Here is a 14,420-nt window from a genome sequence, read left to right on the forward strand (position 1 = left end):
ATGCAATAAAAATCACAAAAATTGAGGCCACTCAAAGGGTTGTGCTTTTTCCTTTATCTCCGAATAATTGGAGCAAGGGTTAACAATGCAAACTTCATTGTACAAATTTGACATCTCTGTTATTTCCTAAACCTGATTTGTGTAATGCTTTCCTTTATACACTGAATTCAAAGCTCCTTCCCCTCCCCAGTAAGAAAACTGAGTGAGGCACAAGAGGCTGGGCTCATGAACTAGAGTGAAGGAGCAACAGAAAAGAAATAAAGGGTAGCTCCCAGGTTTTAGGTTTGTGCAACTACATGGTCTGTGACTGTGAATGGGAAGACTGAGAAAGGAATGATATTTTGCAGGAATGGAAAAATCAGGAACTAGTTACATTTTGCACATAGTGAGTTTGAGGTACTTAAAAGACATCCAGGGAGATATCAAGTCCAAAGTCAGATATATGAGACTAGCATTGAGAATCACTAAAGATATAAATTTGGGAGTTTTCAAATTACAGAATTCAACAGAATAACTTGGAGTGGGAGTGTCAATAGGGAATAAGATCTAATACAATTCTTGAAGTACATCCAACATTTCGATTTTCTGGGTTAGCCATGGCTGACCAGAGGCTGTATTACAACATCTCTAAATGGTTACCTGGTTTTACTTGATTTTGGCAGGTACCCAAAGTACACAAATTACTCAGGTGGTAACATTTACTCCACACTGTTGGATGTGCAGCCTTTATCACATTTTGTGACAGAACAGACAGAGGGGCAACAATGATAAGAAAAATGGGAACAGACAGATGAAAAGAGGAGAGGGGGAAATTGGCTACAGAAAAAGAAAAATATGGAATATGAAACACATATAACTGACAAAGGACTAAGATTCAGAATATATGAAGAACTCCTATAAACAAGAAAATAACAAATAGCCATTACAAAAATAGGCAAAAGACAAGAAACAATATTTCACAGATGAGGAAATTTGAATGGCTAGTAATCACATGTAAAGATGCTCAACCTCATTTGTAGGAAAATGCAAAAGAAATGTAAAGCTAAGTCAAAATTGGATACTATTTTCTATCCAACAGACTGGCAAAAAAATATAACAAGTATTGGTGAGGATATGGAGCAACTGATATAGTGATGACATAAATTAGAGTTAAGACAGTCTGGCGTTACCTAGTAAAGCTGAACATATTCACGACCCAGTATATTCACGACCCACTTCAGGTATATTCCAGAGAAGTGTGCACAGGTACACCAGGAGACATGAACAAGAATGGTTATAACAGCAAAAGACAGGAAACAACTCAAAATCCATCAACAGTAGAATGGATAATTTTTATACTCATTCAATGCAATGCTGTTTAGCAGTGAAAAATGTATGGCTACATCAAGTTGGATTAATTTCAAAAATGTAACTTTAAATGAAAAAAATTTTAAGAATTCAGAGTATGCTTCCATTTTTATCAAACAGAAAAAGGGGCAAAACTAAATATATTATTCATGGATAAATGTATATAGGGAGAATTTACAAAGAAAAGCAAGGGGATAATAAACACAAATTTTCTTAAATGTCTGTCAATATATTACATTTAGTCTTATATTTAAAATTACTTTTTTTCAATACTTAAGTTGTATCCTACTTTATATTTATGTAGCAAATGGTCCAAAATCCAAGAAAAGGGATAAAATGGTACTTTCTATCCTCAGAGAATGTGCCTGTACATAGATCATGAATGGACTATTTGAAAGTTTTGTACAGCTTATTTCAAGACTTGCCAATACAGGAGGAAATAAATGAATAGTTCTCTTACTTTTTTTTTTCCAGGCAAAAACTAGAAAAGAAATACTAGTATCAAGCAAGCAACAAAACACATGAGATGTGGAGTAGCCTCAGAAGTTAATTAAGTTCTACCCAACTCCCAAATACATGAGAACCAAACATTATCCTTCCTCGTTTAAGTCTCTTAGAACATAAAGTCTTTGCAGGGTTTTCCTCCAACCGAGGAAAACTGTAGGCAACTTTGCAGGGGCTGATAAGAAATGAGCAGAGAAAGCTGGGGCTAAACGATAAAGATTTCAGAGAAATATGATTAGTTTTGCATTTGCATTTTGCTTAGGAAAGTATTACCTCATCCTTCAAATAATTGTTCCCTCTAAGCATCATAAGTGGTTCTATTTATTTATGATATCTGGTGACTATTTATAATTAACACCCATATTATTCTTAATTAAATATTGTGAATATCACAGTCCATTCATACAACAACACAAGTCAGTGTGTTCACCTTAATTACTGTTAGTTTGATGCACTATTCATATGCTCCCACACATTTCCTCTGTTTTGAGTCAACTTTAAGATAGTAGAATCTTTTTTTTATTTTTATTTTTTATAAATTTATTTATTTATTTATTTATGGCTGTGTTGGGTCTTTGTTGCTGCGCACAGGCTTTCTCTAGTTGCGGTGAGCGGGGGCTACTCTTTGTTGTGGTGCACGGGCTTCTCATTGCGGTGGCTTCTCTTGTGTAGCACAGGCTCTAGGCGCGCGGGCTTCACTAGCTGTGGTGCGTGGGCTCAGTAGTTGTGGCTCTCAGGCTCTAGAGCGCAGGCTCAGTAGTTGTGGCACACGGGCTTAGTTGCTCCACGGCATGTGGGATGTTCCTGGACCAGGGCTCCAACCCGTGTCCCCTGCATTGGCAGGCGGATTCTTAACCACTGTGCTACCAGGGAAGTCCCCAAGATAGTAGAATCTTAACAGAATAAAAAGAAAGTGAAAAATTAAATGGCTTACCCAGTATGGGAGCCAGATGAAGAAAACTGCCTTCTGAAATGTTGAGCCATTTTATTCCACAGTTCTCTTCAAGAAATATTTTTTGGCCTGTGCCTAAAATTAGGTTTCTAAAGGTGCTAACACCACATAAAATTACAAATTAGCTAAATGGATCCTCTGTCTCTATTAGATACCTTTCCAGCATAGGGAATCTATTCAGGTTGAAGTTTTAAAAAGCATAACTTAAGTTTCTAGAAGGCAGTGGGACAAAAGAAACATGAAATTAAAGGAATTTGTTATTCTTCTTGAGCACAAAAGCACAAAGTTGCTTTTACTGAGTCTGGGGACTTGGCCTACACGTTATCAGAATGCATGGCTCCAGGGTGACACCCTTGCTTTTAGGTTCAGAGAAGAGAAATGCCTTAGTTTTATATTGCTTTGGATGGCAGAATAATAACAGATAAAACTAGCTATCCTTCAGTGAGTGCCAAGTGCTTGGACTCTTTGCATATACGAATTCATTAATTCTCAGAAAAATGCCTATCTTCCAGATGAGGAAACTAAGGGTAAAGGACCTTCTTTAACAAAAGCTTGCCCAAACTCACAAAACAGCAGTGAAGATTCAAACCGAGATATTATGAGTCTAAACTTTGTGCACACTGATATATAAATCTTAACATTTTATCTAAGTAGCATCCACAGATTTATAAAAATAGGTGGCCTACGGGTAAACTATCTTGAAGGTACAAAACCTTTTAGTAAAGATATGTGTGTGTATACACCATATATATATCCGAAGATGATGGTCCTGAATTTTTTTAAATTTAGGAACGCCAATGTGCAAGAGTCGTGTCAACAAATGTTTAAAACAGAATATTTCCCTAATAATTTAATCAAGTTGAGCAGCCGCCCTGGAGCTACCGTCGTCTGTGATATTAGAGATCTTTGAGCACCAGGTGCGCTCACCTGGGTTTAAATCCCAGCTCTGCGTGACTTGGGAGAAGTCGCCAAATTTCGCTGCGCTGCAGGTGCGCGGCTGTAAGAAAGCTCTGCACATAGGGCGGTGGTGAGGGATAAATGCCTCTCCATAGTCGTGTCTAGAGTACGGCCGGAGCGTGGGAAACGCTGCGATCACGGTAGCGGCCATCTCTAAGGCCTGCCCTCTCTGACAGCTTATGAGCGAGGACTTCAAGCTGTGTTTAACGTTTGAGTAAAGACGGCCTGCAGTTTTCAGACCGCCCGGCGCTCAAAAACCGCAGAGACAGTCCGAGCGTGGCTGTCCAGATGTGGCTGATCGTTCCGCCTGCAGACCTCAGGAGACGGATAACTAGGACGGCTGGGGCTGCAGAAACCCTGGAGCGGTTTTTAGGCGTGAGAGCGCACAAATGCCAGGAAAGCTTGTTGAAAAACGCCTACTGAGGCGGCAGGTCCGGGGTGCGGCCCAGACTCGACGGTGAACAAGCTCGGTGACCCTGCAGTGCCCGGGCGGAAGCCTGCGCTGGGGGTTAACGGTTAAGGAACGCGGCATCGAGGCCGGCAGAGCTGCAGTGCTCAGAAGGGCCGGGAGCAAAAGACACACAACACCCGCCCTCGCCTGCTCCAACTCGCCACCGCCGCCGGAAGCCCGAGCCCTGGCCCGCCGTCCGGCCGGAAGCAGCGAGCCTCTTGAGCCCCGCCCGGCGCCCGACCGCCCAACCCCGCGGCAAGAACAGAACTTACCTGCCTCAAGTCCCCTGCTCGACCTCCGCGAGACCCGGCTGCAGCGCCCCCGCATGAGGCTACTGAGCCAGCCAGGGCTCCGGCCACCGCGTGGAGCTCCGCGGGGCGGGGCGGGGCGAAGCTGCCCACGTGACCCGAGCGCGCCTGACCCCGCCCCCGGGACGGCATCTGGGGCTCAGCTGGCTGACGACCCCACCTGACAGCGACCACCAACCACCCGCGGTCCGCCGGGACCTCCGAACTGACAGTCTTAATCGTGTTTGACAAACGTAGGTGCCATCAGTTTATTTTTAAATGTTTGTTTAAAATATTAAAATGAGCTCACCACGTTTATCCAGATTTTAAACTCACTCAGGGGTCTTATAGGAATTTAGCTCTATAAAAATATTTACCAAAGTTCGTCACGATGCATATAATCTGTGTATAAAGATGTTTATTGCAAGGAAAGAGTGACAGTAGCTCAAATGGGCATCAACAGGGAAGTGGTTAAATACAATACAGTGTAGACATGTGAATTACTTTGTAGCCACATACTCAAGAGCACATTGGAATGTGCTTTCTTTGGTGTAAATAAAAATTATTTCTCGAGATGCAAATATGTAGATATATACATAAGCTTTTTAAAAAATTAAGAGTGGTTACTTGGGGGAGATGGGTTTCATTTTTTGAACTTTGCAACTTTTTTTCTGTTTATACTTCCCTGAGAAAAAAACAAAAACAAAACAAAACAAAACCCACACACCTCATACTTGTGTTCAAAGTTGGAAGCTAGATGAGTCTCGTAGGTTTTTTAAGTTTCCTTGGCTATCTCCTAATGCAGTGGTTTTTAACTTTGGTCACAGTTTAGTCACCTGGGACTCGTGATGCCCAAACCAATGAAATAAATCTCCACGGGTCATGGGAGGAGGGGGAATCGACATATTTTTTCTAACCTCCCAAGTGATTCCAGTGTGACCTTAAGGTTGAAACCCACAATCTATATTTAATATGCTGACATACTGATCTCAGGTCCTTGAGAGGCCCAACGGGCCAGGGGCAGCTGAAGCCCCAGAGCCTTATTCATTTACCCCAGTATGCCATATAAATGCCATTTTTTTCTATGAGCCAAAACATGTAAAAGATTGAGAAGCTCAGAATAATGGATATGTCTCCAGTGCTATTTCTCTTCCTTTCAGTATAGTTTCAGGGTGACAGTAATATTTTATGGGATAATTTCCTTTTTTGACCATTTGTTTCAATGAGCCAAGTACAAATTAACCATCTAGTTTTGTTGAATCACTTTACCAAAGTGATAATAAAATGTTTGGATTTATTATAATTTACATTATCTGTTAGCTGTACCAAATTATTTTATTGGCACATGGAGTGTGTTAGCAATCCTCGGCTTGTGTCATTGAAGGACTAAATAAGTTTGCCATTTTTAATGAAAAGTACTTCTTTTTTCTTTGGCATAATTCTGGCACTAAAATAAGACACGTCTTAGATCCACTGACCTTTAAATATGATTTTGAATCAATTGGAGACCTCAGTAGATAAGCACTCTTAGGTACACAAGAAGAATGAGAGAGAAATGCAAAACTTTCTTTTATCTCTACCTAAAGTATTAATGTGGTTGGCCACATGAAAATATGAAATGCTTAGAAAGCTGTAGTGGGAGGCAGAATAAACTACCTCTCTCCACTTCTGAGACTCACATACACAAAGGTATGTGCCTAGCCTAGCTGGCACAGGCATGTGAGTTAACAGCGGGAACCCATAAAGGCCTTTTGAAAGTCATTACAGTTCAGAATAAAATTCATGATTCCTACTGTCATTTTCCTTTTCTTTCCTTTCCTCCCTCCCTCCTTTCCTTCCTTCCTTTCTCCCTCTCTCCCTCCCTCTCCCCTTCCCTCCCCCCCCCCACCCCTTTCTTTCTTTTCTTGGCAGTAGAACAGTTCCAGCCAGTGTGAGCAACACTTCCACAAAGTTCTACCTGAGGACATTTGGGGGCAGTTTCTACTTCTCTCCTTGGAACCAATTTTTGTGTCAGTTCCTTCCATTTGTTCTTTCAGGCTTCCCTTTCCTACTAGTGACACCTAGTGGTAGTCCTGGCAGCAGTTCTGTTCCCAGTCACCAAAAACAGCTTTCCCTCTATGATGTTGCCCCTCAATATCTTTGTCTATTAATAGTTTCAGATGTCCCTTCCCACCTTTGTGAGCCCCCTGCTCTGCTCTTAGCAGCAAGCTGTTTCTAGGCGAGCTTTTCTGAGACCAAACGTTTCCTTCAGAGAGGTTCAAAAACTGCCTTCAGTCCTAAGCCAAAGTCCGTCTTGTGAGCTAGTGAAAACCTTTGTATGTTGCTAGTTTCACTACAGGGAGTCTTGAAGAGTATCAGTTAATCTGGATTTCCTACTCCTTCAAACCAGAAAAGGGTGATAACATTGCCTGTATTTGGCCATTGGGATTATGATCATGAGAAAGTGATGGTGGCTTTATATACCACCTATCTGCTTACAACTCCAAAATGAAAGTCTGAACAACATTAATTTGTGTGGATGCCTACATAATATTCCCACCTGGATATTACAACAGAAACAGTGGTGTTCATCAAACATCCCATCTACTAGCCCACATTTCTCAGCCCCACCTGTAGTCAGTTGAGGCTGTCACTCCCAGACTGAAGCATAGAAGGACAGATATGAGACCTCATCAGTTGTGTCTTTTTCTGTCACAGTTGACTTTCTAGATGGTGGAGCCTCCATCAGCACCCCCAACTCACCAACCTCTGTCAAGCCATAAAAGACATGTAACTAATGTGAGAAATAAACTTTTGTGGTGTTAAGCCACTGAAATTTTAAGGTTGTTTACAATTGCAACAGCATAGTTTAACCTGATGTCTCATACACAGGTGTCTCCAATTTTATATGTTCAAAATTGAAATGCTAAATTTCTCCCATAAACCTGTTCTTCCTTTGTCTTCTCCATCTCCATAAGTGACAACACTGTCTATTCACATGCTTAAGGTAGAAACCTAAATGCCATACTTGAGATCTCCCTTTTCTTCACTCTTCCTATGCAGAACAGTTAACACATCTGACCTGAGACTACTGTCCTTAAAAAGCTCTTCTGGCAAGGTTGGCCCTTAGCTGGCATCTGGGAACTCGGTTGGTAAACGTTTCCTACACTGATATAAAAATTTCCCTGAGCAATAAGGGTGACTCACTGTGCCTAAACTGTACAAACAGTATGGTTTATGCTAACCACAACCTGCTTTCCTTCTGGGAGGTTGGAACTTTGGTATATGCTGGGCAGAGGTGCCTATGTGACCAGCCCCCAATAAGAACCTTGGGTGCTGAGTCTCTAATGGGCTTCCCTGGGCAGAAACATTGCATACATGTTCCTGCATTTTCCTTGCTGGAGGAAGAGGGAGCTAGCTGTGTGTGACCCCTCATGAGAGGCAGCATGTATAAGGAAGCCTGCACATGGATCCTTCCATATTCCACCTGTGTTCTTTTTCCTTTGATCCAGCAGTGTATCCTTACAACATCATTGTAATTGTAATAATCTTAGCGTGAGAAGAACTATATCATGAGGCCCATGAGTCCTTTTAGTGAATCCCTGAACATGAGATGGTTTTAGGGACACCCCTAAAACCACCTGTATCTCATCCAGCACTGAGTTCTGTCAGTTCTATTTCCGAAAATGTGTTTCAAAGGACTCTGCTTCTTTTATCTGCTGTCATCACTCTGGAAGATGATTTTATTTGTGTTGGACTTTGAGAGGACCCAATAAATAGCACCTTTCTTTCCTGCCTGAGTTTGGAACCAACTGAGATACAGAAAGTGATCAAAGTGTAAGCTATATTTATAATGGACGTCTAGATTGGAGTGGGTTAAATGTGCAAGCAAATGGACTTGCTAACAGTCTCCTGAATTAAACTGCTGCTTTCTGCCTTAGAGCTGTCCTCTTGAGAAGACAGGTGAGGTTGTACTCCGCAGGCACACAGATCTGTAGAAACGAGAAGGAAGGGGCTGAGCTGAGCATACCAAAAAGGGAGTGAAGGTTGGAGATTTTGAGAAAAAATTATAAGGCTTCTTGCTCACTCCTGATTTCTGTCTTCCAGGTGGAACTCCAAGTCCTGGGCATGAAGCAAATGAAACACAAGCTGGCCATAAGTGGGGGGTGGAGAAAGGAGTGTAGTCAGTGAACACCAGGGTAGTCTGCCCTGAGCCTCAAGCAAAACATGGGCCATTAGTACCAAGCCAGGCTTAGCAAATATGCACAGAGCTACGTGGGCCCAGCAAAGTCACAGCCCAGAGAGTCTTAGGTGATGTGGGCCTTAGGGTGCAGACTGCTGCTCCTTGACGTTGAACCATGCTCAGAACATATTTATTCTACCACACTGGGACTCAGCAGAGGTAGGGAGGCCACAAAGACCTCCGAAATCAGGCATAACTAAGGCAAGGACTATATTATAGGAAAAATGTCTTTTGCTACATTGGCCTTTCAGACAATACTGGGTAGAATAATATTTGCTGCAGTTAGAGGCAGTGAGGTTATGCCTCAGGTCCCCTCGCATTTGTGGGCCCTTTCCAAGGTCCTAAGGGACCTCAGTAATGTGTTCACATGGTCGTCCTTTATATCCTTTTAATGTAATTTAGAAACATACAAAATTACAGAAAAGTAATACAGGGAACTCTATCCCCCAAACAGCCATTTGAGAATATGTTGTCCATCTGATGCCCCATCAGCCCCTAATGCTTTAGTGTGTGTTTCCTCCAACAAAAAAAGGGTATTCTTCTACAGAACCACAATACAACCCTCAAAATCAGGAAGTTAACACTGACATATTTCCACTATCTAATCCTCACATCTAGTTCAGAATAAAGTTGGCTTTAGTTGTCATATCTCTTTAGCTTCCTTGGCTGGGGCAGTTCCTCAGTCTCTCCTTAACATTCATGACACTGACATTTATTTTGTGGAATATCTCTCAATTGAGGTTTGTCTGACATTTCCTCATGATTAGATTCAGGTCATGCATTTTTGGCAGGAACATCACAGAGACTGGACTCTGCGCCCCTGTAGGGTTGCCACTCCACTCCCTTCTCGCTCAGCACAAGCTAGACTCACTCCACCACCATGTTGACATCTACCCCACTCGTGCTTTCACCCCACTCTGAGCCACTGTGCGTCACCCTACTCCCCCAGCCAGCCAGCATGGGTCTCTACTCTGTCCCACCTGCTGGCTTTAGGACTGAATTGTTCAGGAAGGAAAGAGAAGAGGGAAAAGAATAGTGGTCATATATTTCTGTAAAATGTACAGAAGTGAGATGATTTAAATGGATTAAGGCCTTTGTCTCTTTTCCTTCTGTCACTCAGGCATTTTAGGAATTTGGCTAAGAGGTAGTTGAGTTGGAAATACACGGGTTTAATGGGATCATTTATATGATTTGCATCCAATTCTGTGTATAGTTATGTTTTTGCTGGCTGTCCTAGTGTAGAAATGGCTTCCAAAGATACTCCCACTGTCCACTGTAATGACTCTCCTCATTTGCTGACATGGAGGTGAGGGCTAGGGTTCTGTTAACATGTGAGTATGTGCTGTGATGTCTGGCTCAGAAAGTATGGAAGTGCTGGAGGAAAAACAGAGTTTGAAATGGTAGAGCCAGAAACTGCTCTATGGAAAATTCTGTCATCAGATTTTTTATAAAATTGTAAGCATAAGATTCTGTTCTCGTAGACATAGTACACATGGAATATGCTCAATAATACAGCATTTAAACTATAAATCCACCATACACCTTTCTTGATGGGAATCATATGAAACAGAATTTATCAGGATTCCTATGAGCACACAAACCTGTACTAGGAACAAGCTGTTTTATGCTTCTTGTCAATTAAAAATGTTTAATGCAAATCAAACCCACAATGAGATATCACCTCATACCTGTCAGAATGGTTATCATCCAAAAGTCTACAAATAGCAAATGTTGGAGAGGATGTGGAGAAAAGGGAACCCTCTTGCACTGTTGGTGGGAATGTAAATTGGTGCAGCCACTACGGAGAACAGTATGGAGGTTCCTAAGGAAGCTAAAAATAGAATTACCATATGATCTAGCAATTCTACTCCTGGGTATGTGTCTGAAGGAAACGAAAACACTAATTTGAAAAGATACATGCATCCCAATGTTCACAGCAGTGTTATTTACAATAGGCAAAATATGGAAGCAACCTAAGTGTCCATCGACAGATGAATGGATAAAGAAGATGTGATACATATATGCAATGGAATATTACTCAGCCATAAAAAAGAATGAAATTCTACCATTTGCAACAACATGGATGGACCTAGAGGGTATTATGCTTAGTGAAATAAAACAGAGGAAGACAAATACTGTTATCACTTATATGTGGAATCTAAAAAAATAAAACGAATGAATATAACAAAACAGAAACAGACTCACAAATGTAGAGAAAAAACTAGTGGTTACTAGTGGAGAGATGGAAGGGGAGAGAGCCAAGTTAGGGGTAGGGGATTAAAAAGCACAAACTACTATGTATAAAATAAATAAGCTACAAGAATATATTGTACACCACAGGGACTACAGCCAATATTTTGTAATAACTTTAAATGGAATATAATCTATAAAAATTTTGAATCACTATGTTGTACACCTGAAACTTATATAATATTGTAAATCAAGTATACTTCAACTAAAAAAATTTTTTTAAAGATTATGCTGTAAGAAAGATTGAGTTATCTTTTTTTTTTAAATAGAAAATATTATCATAAAACCTGAGGCAGGACTTCCCTGGTGGCACAGTGGTTAAGAATCCACCTGCCAATGCAGGGGACACGGGTTCGAGCCCTGGTCCAGGAAGATCCCACATGCCGTGGAGCAACTAAACCCGTGCACCACAACTACTGAGCCCATGCTCTAGAGCCCGCAAGCCACAACTACTGAAGCCTGTGCGCCTAGAGCCTGTGCTCTGCAACAAGAGAAGCCACCGCAGTGAGAAGCCCACACACCGCAACGAAGAGTAGGCCCCGCTGGCTGCAACTAGGGAAAGCTCCTGTGCAACGAAGACCCAACACAGCCAAAAATAAATAATAAATAAATAAATTTATTTTAAAAAACACAAAAAAACCGTGAAACAATGGCTCAAGCATAGGAAGACAAAAATTGTAGGAAAAAAGTATTATAGCGGTGTGTCTGGCAATTGATTAACGAATGTTTGCTATTATGTTCATTTTTTAATTTTATATTTTTTGTGATTATTTGCCCATTCTAAATAAATATTCACTTTCATACCTAATTTTTAATTTATTATTTTGTATTCTTTTTCTGAATGAGATCCTGCCCCACCTCCCAACCCCACCCAATTGTGACCTGGATTTACCCTCAGCTGCATTTAATCTACAAGGCAGCTGGCCCTGCGCCTGCTGCAGAGCACCAATGAGTTTCTAACAGGAAATTGTCCATGACAGGCATGAGTAAGGTGCGCTGCTTGGGCCACTCCAAATTCCATTTTGCATTCTGGTCCAGAGAGGGAAGCATAGAGGGATTCCTTGGATTCCTGTAGGATGTCACATGCTCAGTCACTTTGCACCATGCAGAGTCAAGATGGCTCTGGAGAAAGTATACCTAGAGGCAGATTGCTTAGCCAAAGTCACTGAAAACAACCACTGAGGCACAGGACTGAAAACATATGCTCCAAGAGAGCTCCATGACGTGATAGAGGCCCTGCTCGATCCAGTAGGAGGGCTCAGAGTGGCAAAGAGATTTTTAATTGGTAAGAGAAAGACTGAGGCCTCCACTTTTGTAAATTTGTAAACTTGCAAGAAGGCAGGAATGGTTCAGTTGTCTCTGTCTCAGATAAATGCACAGATGGATCTTCCCCCACCCCGGATTTTTAAACATGATGCCAAATTAATCCCTTATGAAAAGATTTTTCCCAATTGAGTTTACCTTCACGGTTGGACCACCTGCATTGACCAACTGACAGCCAGCCTTAGAAGCTGAGACCAAGCTCTTTCCTTCTTTCAGATCCTAAGTCTATGCTAGAATCTTTGATGACACCAAGTGCAATACTTGGTTCTGGGAATACCGTTTTGTTTGGCTATTGTTCTCCGGGTGGGGAGTGGTTTGTTTCCTAACTTTGATAGGTAGGTTTAGGGCCATGCTGCAGTAATATTCTGCTTCCTATTAACACTTCAAACTCTTTAAAAGAGTGAGACTCTTCATTTGTTCAAATGGGATTTGAACGAATAGAACCAAAGAGGTCCTAAAGAACTGACTTATTCCAGGGAGAGGGAGGCTGCAGCTGCCTCTGCTGAAGGACCCACAGCTCACGGGGCCTCAAGAACACCCCCAGCAGAGACTACACAGAATTGCCAGTCGAGGAGGTCTTTATTTTTTTTCAAACAAGGGCAGGAAATTTTGATACTTGAACTTTAATTCTTTCAATTTTGTTACCTTTGGGCTTTACCTTGCAAGAGGGTTTAATCTCTGAACCTTGATTTCTCCCAAGATATTGGTTTAGAGCACAGATATGGAAAAGGTCTGTTTGTTTGTTTGTTGTTTGTTTTGTTTTTAATTGGGCCCCTCTAACCCCAACAGGGGAGAGAGTCCAAGAGTGTTAGTCTAACTGAAATCCCTTCACATGAGACCCACAGGGTAGGGGCCTGGGGTTCCTGGCATGGATGGGCTTTGTATAGTGTCAAGGTCTCCACATCACTTGTGAGCAGCATTTTAAGTCTTGAACACAGTGGCTTTCACCCCCTCTTGTTAGGGAATGGATTGGGTTCAAGCCACTTGCTTACAGGATTGATGCCCCAGTATTCCTCATCGTCACTCCACCTGGGGTATCACCTGTGCACATTTCTATTTTCTTTTCTCTTCTTTTTGGCCACACCACACGCCATGTGGGATCTTAGGTCCCTGACCAGGGATTGAACCTGTACCCCCTGCAGTGGAAGTGCAGAGTCTTAGCCACTGGACAGCCAAGGAAGTCCCTCACTTGTGCACATTTCTGACTCTGCTGTCGATGTTTCTGAATCTGGTTTCTTCAGGTTGTAGGGAGCAAGAATACTCCTGCCACATGTTTTTCAAGACACTGCCATTCCTCAGGTCTGGAATGTCCCAGGCTTTGCATAGTGGAACATACCTTCAGTGCTTCAGTCCCCTCTGCTGTGCCGTGTTCCTTCTGGGAACGCTTGGCTGAGCTTCTGACAGATTAACTTGCTTCTTATGTTGATCTCTTTCTTTCTCTGCCACATGCAGTGCGCCAAGCTGAGTGCCTTCCTTGCTTCCTTTTACTTTCTCCTGTTTTCTAGCCTAGACTATTTTTTTTTTTGCTGGGTCTGCACAAATAATGCTTTGTGCAAAACCAAACTGTCCTTTAGTTGGCTGATCCCAACAGGAAATAACTTTCCATCAGATCAACATCTAAGCCAGACCTGTACTTGCTCTACTGTTGTCCAGCCTAGCTTTACTTTTGTTTGTGTTGTCTTGGCTGTGTCTTCTCTAGGGCTCTAACTCAACACATTTCTCTTACCTGTTCCCTTAAGGTGTGGGCATTACCAATATCTATAGCTACAATAACTGTATCACTGTCAAACTCACCCTTAATGCACTGAATATTTTATCCTAATTTTCCTAGTCTTCCCCTCCTTAAATCTGTCCAAATTTCTGTAACCAGTTGTCATATCTGCCTGAGTCTTCATGGCGATGGTTCTACTGGACTGGCCCTGAAGATGGGGTTACAAAGTCCATATATGACTGCTAGAGGCATGAGAGAGAGAGAGAGAGAGAGAGTGTGTGTGTGTGTGTGTGTGTGTGTGTTGGAGGTGGGGACAGTTCCCAGAGAAAGGGATATTATGAAGAGGGCAGAGGCTTAGAAAAGGTGTCCACTAAGGGAGTCGTTTTGCACATTAACATGTTGAAGACTCGGAGACG

General features: G+C 42.0%; 2 protein-coding genes across 10 annotated transcripts in view; one reads left to right on the forward strand and one right to left on the reverse strand.

Annotated features, from left to right (window-relative positions):
- The window catches only part of RFESD (Rieske Fe-S domain containing), a 50,959-nt gene extending 46,344 nt beyond the window's left edge, over positions 1-4,615 (reverse strand). For 3 of the 9 annotated variants that reach the window (XR_014262470.1, XM_082458295.1, XM_082458293.1), the window contains exons 1-2: positions 4,484-4,593; positions 2,282-2,744 (exon numbers count right to left, since the gene is read on the reverse strand). Coding sequence is in view for 2 of the 9 variants with exons in the window: in XM_082458294.1 (XP_082314420.1) it covers positions 1,170-1,186 (17 nt within the window). In the remaining 7 variants the exon portion in view is untranslated. Of the gene's footprint in view, positions 1-1,169; positions 1,215-2,281; positions 2,745-4,483 lie in introns of all 9 variants that reach the window. The other 6 variants (XR_014262471.1, XM_082458294.1, XR_014262468.1 and 3 more) reach the window with 4 other exon arrangements.
- A 23-nt stretch (positions 4,616-4,638) lies between these two features.
- The window catches only part of SKIC3 (SKI3 subunit of superkiller complex), a 166,532-nt gene continuing 156,750 nt past the window's right edge, over positions 4,639-14,420 (forward strand). Inside the window, exon 1 of the mRNA XM_082457992.1 lies at positions 4,639-4,752. The gene's annotated coding sequence lies outside the window, so the exon portion shown is untranslated. The remainder of the gene's footprint in view (positions 4,753-14,420) is intronic.

The sequence above is a fragment of the Balaenoptera physalus genome (assembly GCF_965194825.1).
Source record: "Balaenoptera physalus genome assembly, chromosome: 3".
Classification (NCBI taxonomy): Eukaryota; Metazoa; Chordata; class Mammalia; order Artiodactyla; family Balaenopteridae; genus Balaenoptera; species Balaenoptera physalus.